At 45.6% G+C, this 23677-nt stretch overlaps 1 protein-coding gene across 1 annotated transcript in view; it reads right to left on the bottom strand.

Moving 5' to 3' along the window:
• ERI3 (ERI1 exoribonuclease family member 3) overlaps positions 1 to 19502 on the bottom strand; it is a 125376-nt gene extending 105874 nt beyond the window's left edge. Inside the window, exons 1-2 of the mRNA XM_014939371.1 lie at positions 18595 to 19502; positions 3493 to 3609 (exon numbers count right to left, since the gene is read on the bottom strand). Coding sequence (XP_014794857.1) covers positions 3493 to 3609; positions 18595 to 18906 — 429 coding nt within the window. The 5' untranslated portion in view covers positions 18907 to 19502. The remainder of the gene's footprint in view (positions 1 to 3492; positions 3610 to 18594) is intronic.
• Positions 19503 to 23677: the final 4175 nt, after the last annotated feature.

Genomic DNA, 23677 nt, shown 5'->3' with positions numbered 1-23677 from the left:
TTTCACTGGCGATCCCAAGAAGCACATGGTACTTGGGAACATAAACAAGCTATAAGGCATTTATCTTTTTCTGCTTTTATTGTCTGTTCCTTCAGGAAAAAAAAAAAAAAAATCAATAAAAATTAATCATAAAAAGAGAGCAAAGTACCATGAAAAAGCCTGTACAAGCACCTTCTGTGTAGAGGGAATCTTTCACATAAGCTCCTGGCATGAATGTTCTCGGACATCAGACAAACCACTTGCATCTTCCAAAAGGGCATGATGAGCTTTATACACCTAACAGCAGCTTTTAACCACTTGCAAGCACTTTCCGCCTTCTCTGTCTAAATGTTCAGCACACCCCTCATCATAACCAAGTCTCATGACCTGTTGTTTTACAGAAGCAGGTCAAGAGATAGGGCACCAGACAAGGGCTACAGACTGAGCCAGCACTGGACGATGTGCTCCTGGCCATTGGTGTGGGGAATTGAAGGAACCTCCTATAGCAAGGGGAAAGTACAGACACACCAAAAGCTAAGAAAAGAGATGCCTTGAGGGTGACCATGAGCTCTCTGCTTGCAGACACCCTTCCCATGTGTGCTCTTCTTCAGGAAGGAAGAGGGATGTGAGGGGTAGCCCAGAGCCAAAAACTGACACTGAGCAACCCCAGTAATCCTCCCACATGCAGTCTATACCAAGCAGTCCTGTTACTTCCCAGCAAAGGCAGCAAGCAGAGTGGAAATCAGCAGCACAGCTCCCGTGTAATGTCAACACCACTGCCTTTCCTACAGAGTTTATCTGGGAAACCATCGTATTTCTACTGCAAGACAGTTTGCTGATTACCTAAGCACTTGTCTCTGGTGTACAATCTGATAATCAGGCCTGGTCTTTCTTTGTAGACAAAGAGGGCAATAAATCTCACCCTTTGTAAGTAGAGGTGCCTAGACAAAGCCCTTTACTGGCATTTAGCAAAATAGGTGTTTTTCAGAAAATATAAACTGGCTGAAAGTCAATGGCAAACACTGGAGGTGTGCAGGCAGCAGCTCTGCAGGAGCTGGACACACAGCACACCCCAGCTGTGTCCTCAGGGTCTCAGGGGAACCTACACCAGCAGCATGGGGCTGATCCCTGCTCCTCCTTGTAGAAGCCACCGACCCTACATGTCTATGTGGCCACCACAGTCTCCCCAGAAGAGTAGCTGCAAATACGAAAGGACAGTTTTGCAACTGTTTTGTAAGGTCCTCAGTACCAGCAGCTCACCTGGGGCTCTTAGGGCAGTGTTTCTAAGTCTGCTCAGATATCCCTGAGCTCAGGGATAAGCTCAGTTAGGCCTCCTGCATGATCCCACTCCTTGGACCTGATGGCAGCCCCTGCAACAGGCAGGGGAGGACCAAGGCAGGAGAGACAGGAGCCATGCTGTGCAGTGAGGTGGCTTCCAGGCTAGGATTAAAACCCTCTCCCTAACCCACACTGCTAATAACAGAGAACTTGCCAAACCTGGCGAGCTGGACCATTTTGTGCCACCACTGACACACTGGTGGGGGTTCTGCGATGGCTTTGCCTGCTGGCCTCAGCAGTGCCCATTTTTATTTCAACTCTGAACACAAGACACCAGACTGAAGCCAGTGGCAGAATCTGCAGTGCAATGCTGCAACTGGGATGCCTGTGCCTGTCCTAGGGACTCCTGCGAACACACAGCCAGCACACACACACACACACACAGGGCCTCGCTTGCTCGAGGGCTCCACACAGGAGACACAAACCTGTAGAGACACAAACAGCTGCTCCAGGCTCCCGTGGGCAAGAGAAGACAGAGAAACCAGCACCACGGTGTGGGAGCATGAGATGGGCTGAACGTCTGTGTCACCCAGAGAACCTCTCCATGTCCCCAGGCTGCAGCAGGCTGGAGGCTCTGCTGGGCTCAGGACAGCCACACCAAGCAAGTCACCCCATCTCTCATGCAACAACAGAGCTGGAGCCTTTAGCAGCAGGGGGGAAGGACACCACAGGAATTTCCAGAAAAAGGTATTTTGGTGGGAGTTAATGAGTGAGACAAATTCTCTCTAGAATTTAAATAACATACAAAGCGGACATTTTGGGCTCTACTCTAGAAGCTGACGTTGCTCTTAACAAAGATCAGGTGCAAGCTGTGAGATTTATCACATTTGTACGAGCATATGTCCAGCAAGTCTCATGGGGATAAGGACAGCCAAAGTAGTTGTCCAGCCTTCTAGTATTAAGGTTGCAAAACTGTTTCCATTATAACCCTCTGTTTTCACACATTTATAGCTTTCTGAAAGCGCCTCACCTGGGAATAATGTTTTCTGTGCTTAGTCTTTTTTTTCTTTTTTTTTTTTTAAGTTTAAATAAAATACCTTCAGCTGGTTTTTAGTTACAAGAGAATGAAAAAAAAAAAAAAGTATTTGTTTTTACAATGTGGAAATATGGAAGGGGCGGGCTGGTCCTGGAGGGGACTCCACCTAACACAGAGGAGTCATTTTTCATCGAGCTGGTACACATGAAACAAGCACTTCAAGGACCTAAACCTGGAGCCACGGAGGTTGGGTAAAACACATCATGGTTTCAATGATTATGGATGAGACTGGGACAGAGCAAAGAACTTGGATACCCAGATTCTCTGAGTCAGTACTTTGGTCACTGAGCTGGCCAACATCAAAGTAGTGGAGTAAAAGGGAAAAAGCCCAAAGCATAAGGAACTTAGAAACTTTGTTTTGATGGCTACAGCAGGGAGGAAGAACGCACTTGCAGAAACAGTTACCTTTTTGTGCTGAAATAAACAAGCATCCAAACAAAAAAACACAAAACAATCCCTGCCCCCTATTCCTTTGAACCGTCAGGGATCACATTTACCACCTTCATCCTCTGGTTTGTATCTGGGGAAAGGTGGCCGCAGCTCGAGAGCAGCTGTACTCGGCAATGACAGTAACCAAGTAACAAGAGGCCACTTCTCCAGCAATCATTTCAAGTGCCCCACAAGCACGACATCAAAAAGAAAGCCTTAAAAACACAGACATGGGTTACCTTACCCCTCTCAAGGACTCATCAAATCCCAACAGACGGGCCCACGGGAGAGTCATTTACAGCCTCTGAACCAGGCAGCCGTACGACACTTTGTTCCCTCGGACCACGCTCTATTTGACCTTCCCCACCAAAGAGCAGCTCATGAGGAGCTTACAGAGGAGGCTCCAGGATTCTGAGCATCAGCTAACACGAGTGCTTTTTATTTTGTGGTCACCCAGTCAGACATTCGTTAGTTGTAAATATGACCCATCTTAGTCAGCGGATCACAGCCAGAGTTATTTATGAATCCAAACTGAGGTCTTTACACGCCGCTGCAACGACAGAAAAACGATTCCCCTTGTCCTTAACTCGAGGCTGGCACGACACGCTGCCTCGCAGCCGCACCGTGAGGAGGCGACCCCAACCCCTGGTGCAATGGAAACCTGCTTCCCAGGGAGACTCTTGGAGCACCAGGGAACCTTTGCACTTTACCTCTGTACAGAAGGGCGTAAGCTGGGGATGCACCACAGGCTGAACATACATGTGAAAGGTGGATTCGATCTCCATCGTCCTGCCATTCAGCTTCAGGATAGGGAATTCGATGATTTCCTGAATAGGGCAAAAAGAAAAGCAGCTGTTCATTTAAAACAAACAAAAAAATGAAGCTGGAAACCATCCCTATTAGCAAGCTGGCTGTAAAAAGAGGGGCCGGACAGTCCAGAACAAAAACAAGCCTGACATGAAGCTCTGCACTGTGAGGGGGGAAGGTGGTGGGGGAGCAGAGGGCACATCCACGGCCAGGAGCACAGAGGAGGATGGTGCTGATGCTGTCTGCAGTTGGGACATCTCTGTGCTCAGAGCAGTATCCACACACACCACTGCCTAAGCCGAACCCCAGGAGCAGGGTCCAGCACCACTCGCACACGCTGGCACCACCCAAGGAACACGAAGGTGCCCTTCCAACGGGCTCCCACCTATTTAGCAAGGACACCCCAGGGGCTGTGCCCTCCCAAAAACCAGTCCCACCCTCTCCACCACACTGTCTTTGGGGAGGACACCGCCAGAAGACAACAAAGCTACTGCAGGAAGCACCTCCTTCCCAGGAGAGGCTGGAACTGAAGTTATCAGGAGCATTGCTCTCCTCCGACAGAGAGAGGAGAGGAGCTGGAAGCCCCCCCTCCACAAACCCCATCCCTATGGAATACAGCACAGTAGCAAACCCTGCTTCATTTTCCTCTTTGTAGCCAATTTATGCTGATAGGGAAATAAAAACGTTCTTCATCCAAAGAATGTTCAATTATTTGAATAATCAGCAATCAAAAATTTACATGGACCTGTTAATAAAAAGTTTAAACAAATCCAGTTGCGATGGATTTCTCAATTATTAAAAAATATACATGAAATTAAAAAAGCCACCCACTGAATAAAAGCGATAAAATCCTTTGTGTTCGCCCCCCTCCTTCCCCACTCCCTCTCCTCCTTCCAGTTTAATGTAAGAGGAGAAGTAACAATTTGTTTGGTGTCTTTAAAGAATAATTTGTCTATGTTATTTAATAGAGATGCATGGCACCGAGGTTCTGGAGTGCAAATGAGCCCGCTGAGTGATATCCATGCAACAAGCCTCTCAAATCACTTCTGGAGAGAAACAGAGAGAGGGAGAGAGAATAAAAAAAATATTGCTTTTTAATATTCAAAAACAGTTTGCAAAATTTAATCAAAGCAGAGCAAAAGCTAACATTTTTACCACTTTGACATTTTTATTAGCGCTTTCATAAATTTTTAAAACATGAATGGAATTAGTTTAACAACAAAAAAAATTGCCTGAAAACATCTGGAAGAGACAAATAAGAAATAATAAAAAATAAAAAAAAAAAATATCCAACTCCTGCGAGTAAAATTAGCATGTGGAAAATGCAGCCGCTGCAGAGGAACTAAGACAGCTTTTGGACCCTGGCTGCAAACCCCACGACCCGCAGGCGGAAATTATCGTGAGGTCATACGCATGAGCTGATGACATCACCACCCCAGCAGGCAGAGGGAGGGCAAGAGGATGGGTGGGTAAATGGAAACAACAAATAATTTAAATAACCGGGAGAAATACCCAATTTCCATGGTGGTCAGAGCCCATGGCACAGCAGAGCAGCTCCCAGGAGCAGCGGGCACACAGCTCAGACCAGGGCACGTGGGGGGCACGTGCTGCTGAGATGAGAAGTTAGTAAAAATAAAAAATAATAAAATAATTAAAATAAAATAAAGTGTGAACAGTGCTGAAGTGGCCAGGTGTAGACACCAAGCAGTGTAGCTGCAGAGGACACAGTGTTTAACCGTTACCCCACAGTCAGCTGTGCCACGCTTGGTGTGTGCCGTGGAGGCACATCCTGCCCCATGGCCATACCACCCCACCAAGGGGGGAGTCACCAAGTTTCCCAAAGAAAGAGCTGAAACTCCATCTGTGGGATGGAAGGGCAGGAGGACACAGAGGCAAAAACACCTGAGCATCACTCCAAATCACCTCTTGTGGTGCACCCAAACTCACCAGCTTCAGCCCCCACGGGAAGACAAGAAAATCTGTGTAAGAACCACTGGACACAGCTGATTCTCCCCTCAAAACAACTAACCACACGTAGGCTTGGAAAGCAGCAAATTCCCGTTCAGAAAGAAAATGAACCCAAAAGTTTGAAGCCAATGGACAGGACGGTGTAACAGAGCCAGGCTTAACTCCAGGGTATCACCACCCCATCCTTCAAAGCGGGCTGGGGTGGTTCGTTGGCCCTTCGGTCTGCATCCCACCCAGGGGTGACCGTGGAGGCAGGGAAGCCCATGGCAGGGCAAGATGAGCGTTCCCTCTCCCGGAGAGGGACACGCACTGGCTGGATTTCACAGCAGGGCTGCGTTGCCACGCCGAGATGGGTCCTAAGGGACCAGAAACATCCTCAGGGGCCATCAAGTGGCTGGATGCAAAGCGAGACTGAAAGCCAGCCCCGCCGCTGATCTGATACACAAAGGCGGCCCTCGCCCTCCAGAACCAAAGGCAAAAAAAAGCACTTCCAGGAGGGTCAGATTAAGGCAGAGGGAGGAAATAAAAACCGGTACTAAAAAAAACAATGTGGAAAATTTAACAATATTCAGAATTACTGCAGGACTGCGGGAAGCACGCAGCCAGGAGCGGGGGTGACACCCCAGGAGTGACTTGAACGTCTCAGGAGAAATCGCAGCCTCTTGGGCTTATTTGGTCAGTTTTTGAAGCAAGTGGTAAAGGACCTTTCCCAAAAGGCTGTTTATCTGCACGCTTCCTATAGCGGAGATTTTTTCCAGTCTCTGGCAGTGTTTGCTCCACTGGTATCTAAGGCAACAGATACCAGCCCCATGAAATCAGCCCCACTCCTCACTAACGACGTTAGCCAGTCCTGCAATGAAATTTAACCTGTGACACTGCTGTACTTTTCATTTAAACTTTCATTTGGAGAGAAGCAGTGTTTGGAGACCCTGCAGTTTGTCCTGCTAATAAAGACAAGTGTTGGGACCTTTAAAGGTGCCATTCATCTTTTGCCTTTATTAAATTCAATTTTCTTAAGCCCATGATACATCATGAAATTAAGAGTTGACATTCCTGCAGAAACAAAAATATCTATCAAATATAAACAGAAAGGGGAAAAAAAAAAAAAGAAAAAAAAGGCCTCTATTACCAAGAATTTATGGCTTAAAGTTGATCTGTTTCCACTTTTTTTTCTTTTTTTACAAGCATATGGTTTGTTTTAGATATCCAAAATGTTATTACAGATCTAGAATTTCATTAGTAATTATTATGAAATGGTGAGCACTTAGAGACACACACACACACACCACCCCCCAACAGAGGGTGATGCGGGAAGGCAGCCGGGCGCTCTCTCACGTTTCACAGCAGCCCCGTGAGCAAAACACACTCAGCACCATCTCCACCTCCACCGCCAAGGACCTTCACTGCTTCTACCCAGGTGGGAAAGGTGGAGATGAGCAGCACAAGACAATGAAAAGGAAGACGTTCACTGACATCTCTTTTATCAGCATCTGATCATCCATAAGTGCTACCTTGAAATCATCACCCATTTCAATTTCCATTTCCAACACTGAGCACATGTTCCAACTTCAGCAGTGATTTGTGCCAGCAACATTCTGGGCTTCTAAGTCGCCCCCCAGCTTTTCCTTACATCGGAACCAGAAGTTATGGATTTGCTGAAATAATGCGGAGGGTGTCCAGGGGCTGCAAATAGCCGTAAGCTACCAGAAGAACAAATGTACCCATTTGAATTTTGTGAGTGCTGCAATTAGGTATTTTATTTAGCACTGCAAAGTAACTTGAAAGGAAATCCAGGATTCAAACCACCAGCAATAAATAAGAGGCTTTTTATTTTCCTTTCATTGTCATGAAAAGTTGAACATGTTTTCTGTTGAGAAATTCTGCACGCGGCTCCCAATTACAAGGCATTTGCATTTATATTGTTGGAACACAGAGCTTCTAAAATCAATATTAACACGCTTAAAGAAAAAGACATCGGCACCCTGTCCCTCCCCTCAGCTGCGCCCCCAAACACGGTAACAATAGGAACCTACAGAGCCGCAGGCTTATACATATCCATTACCAGGTCCACTCTCTTTACAACAATCTTGCATTTATGATTTCACGGTACTTCAAGCAAATCTGTGTGACAGCTCGCTCAGAATTTTTGCCTTAAAAAAAAAAATAAAATCGTCTAATGAAACTACATTCGATGACAGGGACAAATGTCCCCTGTGGCAGAAATGGTCTGAACTTCTTGTAAGCCAGTCTGAGGTACGGGAGACCTGATTAGGTTGGGGTCGCAGCAGGCCAGGGAATGCCCTTTTTTCATACTTGCTGATGTTCCCTCCAGAGAGTTTCTCTGAAAGAGAAAGTAGTGAACTGAAAGCATTGCAAAAAAAAAAAAAAAAAAAAAAAAAATTTTCCCAAAAAAAAAAAAAAAAAAAAAAAAAAAGAGGTCCCATTTACCCATCCAACCTGGCTGTCCCAGGCCAGTGGGCTGAGCAGCAGCAGGGGGCTGCAGGGTAACTGCGGAACGGCCGAGGACTTCCTTTTAAGAGGGATTTGAAAAATTCATAAGGGCATGTGAAAGCACTGCTATAAACCCAGTCTTTCCCTCCCCAACAGTCCTAAATGAAACTCCTCTCCCTCTAACGCCGGGCCAGCGATGTACAAATTCAAATAAAAGAAATGAACAAACACACAGCTATATTTGCTAAATAATTTTCTGTAACGGATAGATCTCTGGAGTTCAGAGAAGAAAGCACCTGAAGTTACACTAATTCCCACTGAGGAATCTTTTTGGCTTATTTTGGATCTGGGGAGCACTGACATCATTAGACGAAAAAAATACAAAGCTCAGCGAGAACTTCCTAGCTCTCAAAACCTTTTAATCCAGAAGCCCACATGCAAAGTGGACAGGGCACACTTCAGGACATTGATTTATATATTTGAGGAAGACCGTGTGGTGACAGCTCAAAAGCTACCAGAGAATAATTTATCCCTTACGCCCACCCCCATGTGAAGAAGTTTAATAAACACAAGAATAAAAGATGCCCATAAAAATCAGAGCTGACTGTTCAAAATGCAATAAAAACAAGCAGAGACCGTTGAGAGGAAGGGATTTTTTCTGATAAGGAAAAGCATAAAACTTCCTACAAAAAGACCCCTTCACACCTTGAAAAAAGGTAAGGGCAGAAGAGGCAAGGGAGTGTCCATGGAGGGGACACAGCCTCAGCACCAGCTCATTTTGTTCAGGGATGCTTTTTCCCCTCCCTCTTTAAAGAAAAAAGTCATTTTATGCACAAGGAGCTTATTTCTTAAACAAACACTCGTGTTTTTGATTTACACCACGGGCTGCTCCTAAATAATTTATGGCGGGTTAAATTTATTGCACAGCCCTGGCCGGCTGCAAATTCGAATTGCCAAATAATTAGATTTTAGGGCAATGCTTATAAATTATCCGCCGATTTGTCCGGACTTGTTTGTCAGTTGCTTTGTGCTTCAGGTCATCTTTGGCATTTCGCTGTTTGTGTTTTAATTGCTGATTTACACTTTGACAGATGAGAGTTGATGCCTCCAAGATCGGGGAGGGGGCGGGGGGGGTGAAGAGCAGGAAGAATCAGAGCTTTTAAAGCCTTGTGATTTTCCTTTTTTTCCAAGGCAATTAAAATCGAAAAGGGACATAGTAAGGACAGCACTAGCCTAACAGATCTGCCTCCCCTGTTTCCATCCTCTGCCTTAATTATTATTTTAACTAAAGCCGTTTCCAAGTGAGCAGCCTTGCACTGGCCCTCAGGGGCAGTAACCAAGATGACCTCATAGGTCTTTTCCCCACTTCGAAATTTTTATTAAACTAACCAAAACAAGTCCCATAAAGACAACACCTTTGCAGTGAGGGACAGCAGGACTTCTGCTGAATCAGGGCTACGCTGACTTTCCAGAGGATGCCTGCCTGCACACACGGCGAGGAATCTTTCAGCACTTCTGTCCGGGCTAAGTTACTCCGTGTTACTGATTAACCCTGCCAAAAGGTCTTCCGGGAAGCAGCTGATCCCAAATTTATTTTTCCATCACTGCCTAGCTTAAGGTACACATTTGCACACAGCCAACAACTGAATGCATTTAAACAACTGGATATAAATCCCAGAGAAGCGCGAAGGGGAGGAAATACACATCAAAATCAAAACACAAGGGAACTGGCAGGAATATGAAAAGATCGTGAAACAGTGGGACAAAATGATGTGAAGGTAAATTCTGCTGCCCAATTATTGAATATGTGAAGTTTCTTCCTCCCCCTGCTCTTATGTGAGCCTCACTGCCTACCCCCAACACTCACACGACACCGGAGCCCTATGTCAAAGGTTGGATTTCCTCAAAGATAAATTTAGTTGGGTTTGGGGTTCTGTACTGGCATAAACCCAGCTCTTATTTTCAGGTGCTTCCTTACAACTGTGAGGGACCATTTCTCTTTCTTTAATAGAAGCTGAAATTCCCATCTAATCACATGCCTCCAGGAGCTTGAGGTTTAAGAGAGACATCTAGTCCGTGCACCTGCCCGAGGGCAGCATCACCTCCCCCTAAATCATTTCTGACTTTGTCTAGGCTGTTTTTACAGACTCCAATAAGAGAGACTCACGCGCTCCCCAGGCACTCTGTCCTCCCGTTTCATTAGTCTTATCGTTGGAAAGTTTTTCCTAATGTCTAATCAGAATTTCCCTTGCTGTTGTTTAAATTCATGACTGCTCTTCCTTACCCACAGCAGACACAAGCCAGAACGCTGCCTTTCTCGGTTTTGTAACAGAAGACCTCATCATACATACCTTTCTCTTCACTGCACTAAACACAACCCAATGCTACCCAGCCCACGCTCACAGGTTGTGTTTTGCAGACCCTCTGGTCACTTTCACTGTTTCCCTTTTGGACACTCTTGAAATGGTCTCGACTTTTATTTATTTATTTATTTTAAAGTATAGAGTTCAAACACTTCCCCAGCTGAGGTTTAAAAGGAGGATCCACATGTCTCGCAAATGACATTTTCACCCTAAACTTATCACTGTGGTCTTCGGGACTTCTTTCATACCTGCCATTGGACCTGAAATCCCAAGAGCTGGCTCACAACCCTTCTTCTGCCATCCTAAAGAAAACTTAGTAGTTTATTTGCTCCCAGGCTGGCTCCTGCCTCTCCACATCAGCATCCGCTCACTTGCCAAAACCCACCAAGCTATTTTGATCTTTCCAGCAGCACCCAGACATCACGAATAAGGCAGAACCTCCCTCTTCTTCCACACCTGGGATGAGAAATATAGACCAACAGACATCAACACTTCAACTTGCTTCTTCAAGCACCACTGACATATATTTAACCACCCAGAAAATCTCCACTGACAAAGCCAACAACAAGTCAAGCTTGACAATTTTGGGGGAAGTTTAGTACTCAAACCAGGTTACAAACAGCACACACACACACATTTCCAAATATGACAACTAACACTATATCCTTTTTCATGTCCACTCCTCTCTCCTGCAGGCAACCAGCCTGTGCAGTCCTCGTTGCAGAATTATCAAATCATTTCAAGACCCAACCTCTTCAACCCAGTATCGAGCAGCACAAATGATCAATGTTCCCAGCAACACTAAAACATCTGGGATGGGTAGAAAGGCCGGGCTGATGCATGTAAATGAACACCCAGGGTTTTTGCAAACATCACAACTAGCTGCTGGCGCATTCCTGCCTGGCAGAGAGGAACTAAACACCATACCCAAGAGCTATTTTGCCGGCTAACAAGTGCACGGACCAACAAAGAGAACACAGGGATGGCCGCACAGCCAGCTTGGCACAAAGGGGAAGAAAACATGAGATTTAGGCATGTCCTGCTCCCGTCTCACCAAAATTTGCTGAGCTACACTTTCTCTCTAGCAGGAAGGATTTGTTCAAAACTAGGAGAAGATCACTTCAGTGCAGCAATGACCATTCCCCAGGAACCACAGCAGCCTGCGAAGCGGCATCCCCGTGCAGCACTCTGGAAGAACACCCCCTGTTTTTAAAAATATCATCTGGGAGGGATGTAAACCACCCTCTCGTGCCTCAGAGGCTGCGAGACAGCGGCAGGCACGCACCGATCATCGGCGGCCGTACAGGGCCACGCACACAGAGAACACACAAACCTGTGGCACCCGATCCCTTCTTCAGAACAACAAGTGGTGTGAGTGTTTCCAGCAGCACACGTCACCTTCATCAGCAGCTTTACAGAGAGGTGAGGAAACCTTTAAACACAACGCGGCGGCCGTGCACATTCCTGAGCCCGCCTGGATCTTTTCTTTTCAGGGTGACTGCCGCTCAACTACTTTCTGCTGTAACAACAAGTCTACTTAACTTTGCAACTTGTCACCTAAAGGATGTGTGATGTTTGCACAGCTAAGGATACAGTGCTCAAACGGCCCAGGTGGGGAGCCGCACGCCGGGATGCAGAACTGATGGGGGGGTCTCCGCGCCCTCCGAGGGAAAGGGCAACGTGACTGATTGCTTTAAAGTAGTCATCTCATCAGCCTGTCAATAACCAGCCCAAAGCTAAGCAGGTTGGGTCAGGTTGGGACGGCAGCAATTGGCCACCTGAGCGCCTTGGTATTTTAGGCTTGTTGCTATCATAATGCTGGGTTTATATCTTTAAATAAGAAATTGCTTTGAATGTTTTTTCATACATCAGGTGTCTTGCCTGGTGGTCTCATGGTTGAGCTCTCCAGCAGTTTCGGGTTGAGCAACTGTTCATGTTCTCTAGCTCCTCGGGTTTTAAATAAATACAGCTAATTCTGTTGCCTGAAGCCATAACCCACCCTGTCAGATTCATACGGGTCACAGCAAGGTTGTCCCCGCTTACTGGGAGAACCAGGGAGGTCTGCAAGGCAAAGCGACGGCCGCAGAGAATGCAGCTTTTGAGGGTCACACCACACCTGGTGTCTCAGACCCTGCAGAAGCCTCTCCAAAACACTGGGCTTCTCACTACATCTTTTAAAATAAAGACATTATTCTCCATATTGGTCAAAATAAGATTTCACAGCAGTCCAATGGAATTGCAATGAAGCACTCAACATGCAGAAAATATGATTAAAAAAGAAGAGCATCTCTTCTAATTTCAGATGGACCTTGTAGTGTGTTGAGCTATGGATATTCATGTGTTCTTCACTGAGGTTTTAACTATTCAGGAGAACTAGCTACAATGCCTCAAAAAGTTTTTCCAAAAGATTGTTCAAAAAATTAACACAAACAGAAAAACCTATCTGAAACAGCTTTTATATGAACTATTTCCACTCTAGAAACTTAAAGCACTCCAACACAAGAAGTTGTTATGCTAACAACAGCCATAACTGGCAAGGAGATGATAAATATATATACTTTTTTACTTAGTTTTAGTAAAAAGAAAAAAAAAGAGAGACTTTAAGTGACTGTATTACGTGCATTTTTAATGGCATTCCTCTAGAAACAACATTCTAAGAAGCTGAATTGAGAAGTAGTTATTTAAACTTACACCCAAGCCTAAGCTGCATGAAGACCAGTAATTGCAGATTAATATTCCACCGTAATACTTATGCACAAGAGTGCAGAGTTAAAGTTGCCATGGGAAACAAGCCTGAGTTTCTTCACTTTTCAGCAATTCACGATCATCCTTAATAAAGGTTTTGGCAGGTGATTTTTAATGCACTGAGCTTAACAGCCACACAAAAACCATGCAAGAAGAAAGCTGCTACGCAGGGATGTCTAGATAGAAGAGGTAGGCACGGGCACATCTCCATTATCCGCCTCTGGGCAGGATCGTGACAATCTCAGTTACTTTGTGAGACACCTTCTGCAATCCCATCCTGGCCTTCAGCTAGGATTGCCTTGATACAGGCTCCGCTGAGCACCGCTTGAAGAGCGTGCAGAAGCTACCTCACAGCCTGCATCCCAGCAGATCCTCCATAAACCTCCTCCCACAGCAGGTTTTTGATTTCAGGGACACATTCCTCCTAGAAAGTCCTCTGAGCGTAGGCTACAGCTCCCAGGGCGGCTTGTCTAACCCCCATCTACTCACCCTGCGCAGGGAGCTCTGCAAGGACTGAGCATCTGTTGCTACGGCCTAAACTTGGTGGAAATCAACATCCATTCCCATTACAAGGTCGGTCTATAAATCACGGGGGCTCAGGAGCAGGGAGACATCATTCAGCCGTCCCTGCCATGGGAACAAGAGCACGGGTAGAGCAGCGCGGGCGGCGGGGAGGCAGCGACCATCGCAGCCGCTCCAGCTGCACCCACCGGCCAGAATCACCAGGGGGATGTTCAGGGAAAAAACACCTTTAATGCTCTTTTACACCAACACTCGAGGAAACGCCACCTGAACCCCATTTAACCTTGTCGTGCATTCGTACTTAATAGTATCTCACAGAAGGACTGGCTCCCATTTTTTAATATGCTTTTGCCAATCAGGAAATGTGCTATGATCATCCAGATTTGTTTGTACACTTAAAAACAAAATAGTAGCTGAACATATGCTTATTCATAATCTCAGCACTTAGGGGTTTCATGCTGAAATGGTGAGCGATTCTCTGTATTTATTATTACGTGCAGTTGCATTTGACAGCAATTATAACTAAAAAATCCCCCAAAATAACAATCAAAACGCGTGCTACGCAAACTTGAAATATGTAGGATACACTAAAGAAAAATATCAAGATATTTTTGTATTTAAAACTTGCTGTTTAAGAGAACAAGGAAAGTACTGTCCGTAAACAATTTATTCTTCTGCTTCCAGTCACAACCTCCTTCAGCAATTAGAAGATCTCAACATATCATACCTTCCTCTTACCGAGAGTTTTGAAGAGGTGAATTTCTAATTCCCACCTGATTAACAAATTTGAGAGAATCTGAGACACTGAAGTCAAGTACTTGAAAACACAGGCATGAAACAAAAAGCAACTTCATTATTAGCAAAAGCTCATTTAGCAACTTGGGGCCTCCTAGATTGAGCTCCTTCTGCCAGGTCAGGGGTCTGATACTCTTTTACGCTTCCAGGCAGCAGACATACAAAGCTTGAATTTTATTTGGTTTTCATTTAAGTGGCTTTAATAAATTACAGTAGAGATTAACATCCTATGTAGAAGCCCAGTTTCAAATTCAGCTTTGAATAGATCTGATTTCTACCTTCAGATTTTTTACATTTTAAAAAATCATCGCTTTTCTTCCACTCTGCTGAAGTTGAAGGCAAGATACTTGGCTTGCTGACCGAAAGAGGCACACCCACTCACTGCATTAATAAAATAAGGTTACAGGCAGACACAGATCCGAGCCTGGGGAGCTCCTTAACACAGTCTCTGAAAGCACTGGCCACTATAAACACTGGTGTATACAAGGACAAAGGGACAAAAGACCGAGACTCTCACTTATTAATGCATCTTCTCTTGTGTAGCTAAAGCACCATATGTACCCGGCTCTACAGGCTGACAGCATATAAAAGCTGCAGGTACTTACAAACTCTTAGCAGACAGTAAAGGAAAAAAAGTCAGAGTTAGAGCTGAAAAGCAAAGCACACCACCACCATCATGGTCCAAGGTCCACCGACCTCCACAGAACGACAGCTCCCACCTGACCCCACTGGACGTTGGATCAAATCCCAAAAGCACAAGGTAAGCTTTAAAGAGATGCGAGGGACCAGCCATAAACATGCCTTACTGCCAACCCCTACCGACCTCTGGCTGGCTAAAATGCCAGGCGACACAGATTCTCTCTATTCTTTCAGGTTTTCCCATCTATCCATCCAGAACAGAGCAGTTAAACCCACACCTTCTTTTCTTTTTGGGATGGTCTCACTACTCATAAATATATCTGAAAAACCCAAAAGTCAAGCTGCAATTTAGGGGCACATCTGTGGAAAGCCATCAGAAGTCAGGAGTGCAAGGATGCTACTGTTCCTCTGTGGCTGTAGGGCAAGGGACATGAAGAAGCCCCCATGCTTGTCCCAGAGGTAGCAAAGCAAAGGGCAGGACCGACAAGGCACTCCAGCCACTGGAGCCACGATGCAAGACAGTATTCCCGGGGGAATACCGCTGTCCTTGACCCTCCTTGATCCCCATTACAGAGGCCATACCACGAGACCTCGGAGGGAGATGGGGTAGTGTGAAAGGGAATGGAAATGAAGGAGTCTTCAGGGCTCCCGAATGAGCATGAAGGACTTCCCCAGGGGTAGAGGCAGTGAGGCCACTGGCTGCAGAGGAGCACAAGTAAATACAGTGGGATGGGGAGCAGATGTGGCAATCACACCCCTTAGTGCAGATAAAAAGATAGCTCTTTCAGTAGTCTCTGGTAAGAAGCTGGGATATTTTGAAGAGCAGTTAGTGGGAAATTTCAAGTGTGCTGCGCGGTGGCAAGTGCACTCTGCGAGACTTTTAGGCTGAGCTGGCTGAATTTACAGCTATGCCTACCCACTTAAAGTAACCTGGATCACGGCTTAGCTCTGCATGTAGCCTCCTCGCTAAATCCCAATGCATTTGAATTTCATCGTATCTAGACTTCCTATTTTGCAGGCAATAAAACAAAAGCAGGAGAAGGATCAGGATTACAGGGGAGATCAGCACCTGACCATTCCTAGCTCCCAGGTCTATTGTCAGACCGTATCTCCAAAACCTGTCTGTCACTGCCTCAGTGAAAAATCCTGCCTGTAAAAACCTTGCACAAAACATCGCTGAAATACACGGCAGTTTGCTCACCATGACATACAGCCCAGCAGTGAAGAGGACAAAAGCCACGCTGGTCAGCAAAAAGGTTAGATGTAGGAAGTGGCATCAACTAAAGCCTCATTCTATAAAGTTGCCCGATTCTGGCAGGTACCTTCAGCCTTTCCAGCTATGCCAATTCCCATGCAGCAAGAGTCCTTTCTTTATTTGTCAAACTAATTTGTTTGTGGGGATATGAGGGACTGACAGCCCTCTCCACACGATACGAAGCAGACAGGCGTTGAACACAGCAGACTGGAAAAACAACACTGAAGAACATCTCCGCCTTAAAGGTGCCATCGCACCAACAAAATATATAGCAGATCTGCATTGGCCCAGACCATTACTTTCCCTGGCAAGGACTTGGGGACAAAGCTCCTTAAAACAGTAGTAATCATATTCCACTCATGCTCCTTTTTACTGCCAGCTGTAAACCAGCTCCACATGCATCATGGTTTTGCATCAAAATGTGCACAGACCAAACCCATATCCAAAGGGACAAGGTAGATCCAATTTACAGCTTTGACAGGTCTGTGCACCCGAGGCGGAGCGTGGAGGAAATAGCCTGACATCTCACTTGGAGAGCAGTTAAGACCCTGCTGGGGGAACTGGATGCAGAGCCACAACAGCGTCCCACAACGACCCAGCAAAAGAGCAAGGAATTTGCTGGCCATTTTTCAGGGAACATGAGGGGCAGGTGGCACTCAACAAGGTGCTCCTGGGGAAGAGAGGAGCCGAGTTTGATCCCAACTCGCAGCATCCCTTTGACAGGACAAGCCCAAGCTACGCTGGGAAATGAACGTGCTGTATGGCGTCACTTCAGTAATGAAACACCACCGTGAAAACCACCCAGCCTTCAGCACATTCCAAACAAAGCAAATGGAAGTTATTCTGATCCACTGTGTATATTACCCACAATACCCGTAAGAGGCCAATTGCTTGGTAGATGGAGGCGAGAAGCCTGAGTTCAATTTAGAAACTCGGAAATTGGGTCTGTTCATTACCAACCGTGCTGGTTTTGGCTGGGGTAGAGTGAATTTTCTTCACAGTAGCTAGTATGGGGCTATGTTTTGGATCTGTGCTGGAAACAGTGTTGGTAATAAAGGGATGTTCTAGTTACTGCTGAGCAGTGCTTACACAGAGTCAAGGCATTTTCTGCTCCTCACACCACCCTGCCAGTGAGTAGGCCAGGGGGGCACAAGAAGTTGGGAGGGGACACAGCCAGGACAGCTGACCCCAACTGGCAAAAGGGATGTTCCATACCATATGACATTATGCTCAGTATATAAAGTTGCAGAAAGAAGGAAGTGGGGATGTGATGTTCAGAGTGATGGCATTTGTCCTCCCAAGTAACCATTACGTATGACAGAGACCTGCTCTCTTGGAGATGGATGAACACTCGCCCGCTGATGGGAAGCGATGAATGAATTCCTTGGTGTCCTTTGCTCGCATGCACAGCCTTTGCTTTACCTATTAAACTGTCTTTATCCCAACCCACGAGTTTTCTCACTTTTACTCTTCCAATTCTCTTCCCCATCCCGCTGCAGGGGAGTGAGCAAGTGGCTGGGTGGTGCTTAGGTACCAGCTGGGGTTAAAGCAGGACACCAACCCAGTATTAGTCTCTTTTTAGTGTGTTTTTCTCATTTTAACAGCAACCTTAGGTCCATCCTGCTGACAAGGAAAAATATATTTGCCAACATGCTCTACACTACTAAGGAAGAACTGTCTGCAGAAAACCCTCTCTACTTCACCTGGATTTCAAGTGGTAGGGCACTGGAAAATCCTCTGAAACAGAACTCTTCCAGTCTCATTACACTCCAGAGTTAACAGCCAGGCAAGGTAACCTCTGCAAGATCGAGTAGCTCCAAACTATTGTTCTTCTCCACTTAGAAACACCATTAGGTTGCACATATTAATATCATTCAAACTTTTCCTAATGCTGTTCGCTACCAACAGAATCAATCTGCAATACCTTGCAGAATCAAACAAGACTGCCACAAGTGCTCTATTACTGCAGGTTCCCAGCCAAAAAATTTTAGACCCTCCCCAGTTGAGGCAGATGACAAGCATACATGACTTAAAGATGTTTTAATAACACATGCATTGTCACTTCCTTGATGGAAATCAGGCTCCTTCATTTCATTCCCACCAAACAGTCCCAGCATTGTTCGTGAGAGAGCAGGTGACTGGCAAGAGCCCTGGAGGACCAGCAACAGAAAGGAGGTGGGACAACCCAGAGAAAACACGTGAGCTAGGACCTCTCAGAACAGCAGCAGCAACTTGCAAGGGGATAATTAACAGGATTGACTGTTTACCTGAGGATGAATCTGTGGTTTATCACACGTAGCCTCAAAATCCAGCACTAAGAAGTAGTGATATCTCTGTGGAGGGAAGGATGACATTGCTGCCATGGAAGCTCCAAAGCTGTGGGACGCCAGTTTCCTGCTTACGATGGAGCCGTACCCTTTGAGAACACCAGCCGGGAGGAGGGAGCACACAGCTTGTCTTGCCCTTGGAAGTAAGTTTTGGGGAAACTTTGCTGCTCCAGTATGGAGAAGTGCTATCATTGAACATCCAGAGGCATCTGAAACTGAAGACAGACTCACGTTACTCATGCACAAATACATCTCATCTCTGCTAGTATCTCTTCACTGGCCTCCTGTCAGGGATTTTCTCTCTGCTTCCTGGTGGAGGTTCCAGCAGCACAAACCTGAAATAACACAGTAACCTGCTCTGAGCACGACAGATGACATTTGGACTGAGCTCAAGGTGCCCAGAATCACAGGCGACTGGAAATTAACCTCTGCAAACAGCTCTAAATTAAGAACTATGAGACACACAACAGTCATGGCTCCAGGCACCAGATCACACCCGCCTGCTGAACCTTATCATAGCAGAACACAGCACAAACCACTTAAACACAGAAAATCTGATCTAAACCCCATTGAAATTTCTGAGGAGGCCTTTCATCTATTCATATACAATGCAACTTCTGATACACGTCAGGAATTAAATACAGCAATACACACATCAACACTACAATCCATCCAAACAGCTTGGCCCTGAAACGCCTGTTAGCTGCGCCGAAATCTCCCACTCCCATAACAAATCCAGGCGGCTGGTGGATGGAAGGCTCCTCCCCAGGGAAGTTGTCATTTGCTCTGTGTACGAGGCTTCTCAGAAATGTGATTCTAGTGCTACACTTGATTTCTTACTTCAGGTATTTCTCAGAGGAGGATATTGATTCAACAAACCCACACATGAACTGCAGGAATTGTAAAACACAAGCAGCACTCTATAGGTTACTGTCTCCCTCCCCAAAAAAATACCTGACCTAGCCATCAACTTCTGATGCTTCTATTTAACAAATGTTATTTAATACATTACATTCTCCATGTGAGATTGCCTGGATTTCCCTCCCTAGCCTTTTTCTTTCAAAACGCTGCAGGAAAAGCTTGACAGGACTGTCAGTGCCCGAGGTGTACCAGCCTGGGGGCTGTTCAGATACACACATAGCTGGGTATAGTGGCAAAAACCAGGCAAATCACAACCACCCGCTCCTCTCAAACAAGGACATGAGTATCCCCCCTCTATATGTGCGTATATATACATACATAGACAGATACACACACAGACCTCACTAAATAGACATGGAGATTTAAATCCATCCCCATGGTTGGTCCCACTGCTCGTGGCTCTGGGCAAGAGCTCCATTGCCCCATGTGCCACCCACCCGCCTGGTCTCCCTGCGCCTGCGCTCCCTTTTCGCTCCGCCAGGAAGGGACACGGAGCCGAAAGGGAGAAGGCGAAGGGGAGGACTCGCCACCTGCGAACAAAGTCGCTGTTTGCACAAATGACAGCGTTTGCTCTCTCCCATCCGTTAGTCCGTCAGGTAAATAATGCACGTGCCAAAACACACACTTAATGAGGTAAATAATATGCCTTGAATAACGGCTAAATCTGTATTTACCTGCGAGACCAGAGAAACTCGGAAGGACCAGATTAGGAGATAATTGCGGCTGAGCAGGTTGTGTGCTTGGAGTAAACACGCATTTGGTAACCTTCCCTTTCCAAGGTTTTGAGTGAAAGGCAAAAATCAAAGGAGCTGAGATGTTTAAGACTGAGCCAGTGCCCACACTGCCAATTCCATGGCATAAACGCATCCCCACCTTGTGACTTTCACGTTTGGGGGGGCTGCTTGCTTTATTAAAAGAGTGTGCCAGGCAGCAGGTACCCAGCAAACTGAAAACTCAAGTTACAAAACCATACCGAAGAATCCAACATTGCATTTATCCTAAAGGGGCTCAGTTCTACCTATTGCTTTTCCATCTACAGCTTTTACTGTCATTAATAAATGCATTACAGCCAAATAGAAGTTAGTTATAGTCACTTCTAACCTGTCCCAGATAAGATATATTTAAGGTATACGTGCTTTAAATCTTCAAGCTACCCACTATGAATCTAAAGGCCCATCACAACAAATACAATATCTCAGAATAAAGCAGCTTGTAAGTTAGTTGCGGTAAAACCTGGTCTTTAGCCTACTGCAAAAAGTAAAATACACAGTTGGAGAGGGGGAGGCACGCAGGCTCCAACCCCTATATCAAACGCAGGCAATAAAACATACATTATCCACCCCCACACAGCAAGATCAGTACTTCTCTAATGTATCTTAACAGGCAAGACTAGGGCATCAACCACGATCCTCATGAATTTTCAGGTGCCCGAGCCACTGAGTCCACAGGGCAAAGATAAACTGGCCGTCCTGGCAGGAGTCAGGCACGTCACCACACGGACACAGCAACACCCTCCAGACCCTGGCAGGTCTGTGTCACACAGGTACGGTGGGACATCACTAGAAGGAAGTAACAGCCAACATCTAGTGCCTCTTTATGCTAACAACTACTGCAGGTGGTACCCGTCTAACAACAGGATCGGGCTCCCCATCCTAAAAGCAGCCTCCCTCCCCACTCCCCCGGTGTAGCAGAGATGCTCCCAATGAAGGTGTGCGAGGGGGGGTACTGCGGCCCGATTCCCCCACGCAGACGGCATACAAATAAGAGCAACCCCACCGCAAACTCTGCACCTTCAGCCAAATGAAGTTTTAACTGCGTGTTTACCCAGCCCCTGCTCTAGCTGCCCTGGGAAGACCTCACATCATCTTCTTTGGCAAGGTCAGAATGCCTCAGAGCACGAGATAGCTGGTGAGCAAACACACTTTATTAGAAGTCATGTAAAGCATTTATAATGGCTATGACAATGCAAAGCACTAGTAATTATCCCTTCTTTTTTTTTTTCCAACAGACAACAGTGCAAGCAATGCAGCTTCAAAAATTAGAAACCCAGCTCTACCCATATAAATCCACATGTTCAGTGATTCCATTTCCAAACCTACGTAAAACACCACATATATATTTCTTATGCACGCAGGGTCAGATTATAATCTCAGACAGTGCAAGCTGTCACATCTGGCATACAACCCTGCTAGGTTAATATTTCATATCACACAGCTCCAATTCCTTATGCAGATAAAAATGAAATGTAATGGGACCACAAACTGAGGCTGGACTTCAGGAATTATTTTGACAGATTGTACACAGACCTAGGAAAACGCAACAGCACTTTACATTTGCAACACCCAGTAACATGGGAAGCAGCTACGTGTGGTAGGTTTTGGCTGGAAGCTAAAGTTTGCATTATGTGCTGTGTAACAGCATGTGCCACACGTGATATCACCGGCTATAAACAGCAACTGCCTTTTAAAAATAATTAAAAAAATAAAAAATAATCTCTGGATATCAGCTGCAAGTAACAGGCCAAGCTCAGGCTGACCACTGCTCTTCCTTGTTAGTGGTCCAAGCACACGACAGTAATGCCCGACAGTTTGATCACCAGCAAGCAAGGAAAGCCAAGAGAAAGGCAAGTGCCAGCTGTAGCCATCAGCTTGCCAGGAGCCCCACAGAGTGCAAAGTGGAGAATCTGCACCGGCGGCTGCTGCGCTCCAGGCTTCCCACTGGGGAAGGGAGCTGCTTAAGGGCAACCACAAGTGGCACGGAGTGAGATGGGGAACTCCTGCCACGTGAAGAACGCTGGTGACAAAAGCCAGCGGGGCGTTGCAAGTGCTCTCTCCCACCTGCGGGGCAGCCCCAAAGCCACACGCAGAGATGAGCACCACGCAAATTGCAGAGGATTGAAATTCATCAATGGCGAGACAAACTAGCCTACAAACTTGAGCTGAATGGGCACATAACACTAATATTTACTTTTTACAACCCCACCTAATTAAAGGCACCAGGCAGCAAGAGAAGGCATAACTTTTAACTGCTTGCCTTTAACCCAAAAATATTCCCCTTCAACATCCAGTTTGATAAACTGATGTAGGGAGGGGACAAGAAGACAAACACCTAGGTTCATGTTGGAGGGGTGACCCAAAAAATCATGTTTTACAAGAGCCTCCACTTGTAAGTTGAATTACTTTGTTGTGGCAATAGGGCCCTCCACCATATTAAAAAAATAAACAAACAAAAAAAACCCCCCACACTAAAGGACAAGATAAACTAAAGTTAAAAAATAAAAGCAAGCAAGCAAGCTTTGGGAGTCATAGACTTCAGTTTATTCCCCATGCAAAGCCTGGGCAGGGGCAGCTGTGACTCCTGGCCTCTGACAACTCATAGCTTGAGCAACCAAAACCCATCCAAAATGTAAGGCAGGTTTGTCTTACTTTATTAAATTACAATGTCTTACTTTATTAGCCTATCTTTTTCCTTTTTATAATTTAATAAAGATGCTTTTTGTAGAACCATGCATACATTTAGCAACACCTGGAACAGAGTGTAACAAAAAAATGCAGGACTTCCATTTTGGTAGCTGTTCAAATACATACTCAGAGGTCAAATGTGAGCCCATATTTCAGTTGTGTGAAGATATAACTGAAGAACAATAGAGATAACTCCCATTTCTTTTTTAAATCAGCCTTAACCTAAACCCAAATATTTCATTAGATGAACTACAGTACAAAAATGACAGCACCTGGCTAGTCTGCAAGGCAGGAAACAAAAGACTATGAACAAAACCAGCTTATCCACTTGTCACTGTCCAAACTTGCAAAAAAAAAAATTAAATAAAATACATAAAATAAAACAAACAACAAAACACAAAGCTTTTAGAACCATTTTAATAATGTAACACGGTTTTAGACATGTAAATTGGCTTTTTTAATTTGTTAACCTCACAGTATCATCCCTTGAACATTAATCCAGTACACTTCCACGGTTGCACTCCCTTCGCTTTTGGCTGGGTATGTCCCCAGTGCTGCTAGACAACCTAGCCCATGTTTTGGAAAATTGATAACGTAACTGGATGCCTATATGCTGTCCCATCATTGCTCAGCCCAGATAC

Source organism: Calidris pugnax, unplaced genomic scaffold, assembly GCF_001431845.1.
Source record: "Calidris pugnax isolate Ruff unplaced genomic scaffold, ASM143184v1 scaffold18, whole genome shotgun sequence".
Classification (NCBI taxonomy): domain Eukaryota; kingdom Metazoa; phylum Chordata; class Aves; order Charadriiformes; family Scolopacidae; genus Calidris; species Calidris pugnax.
Note: the sequence above shows the minus strand (reverse complement) of the source record. Positions and strands in the feature narration are given on the sequence as shown.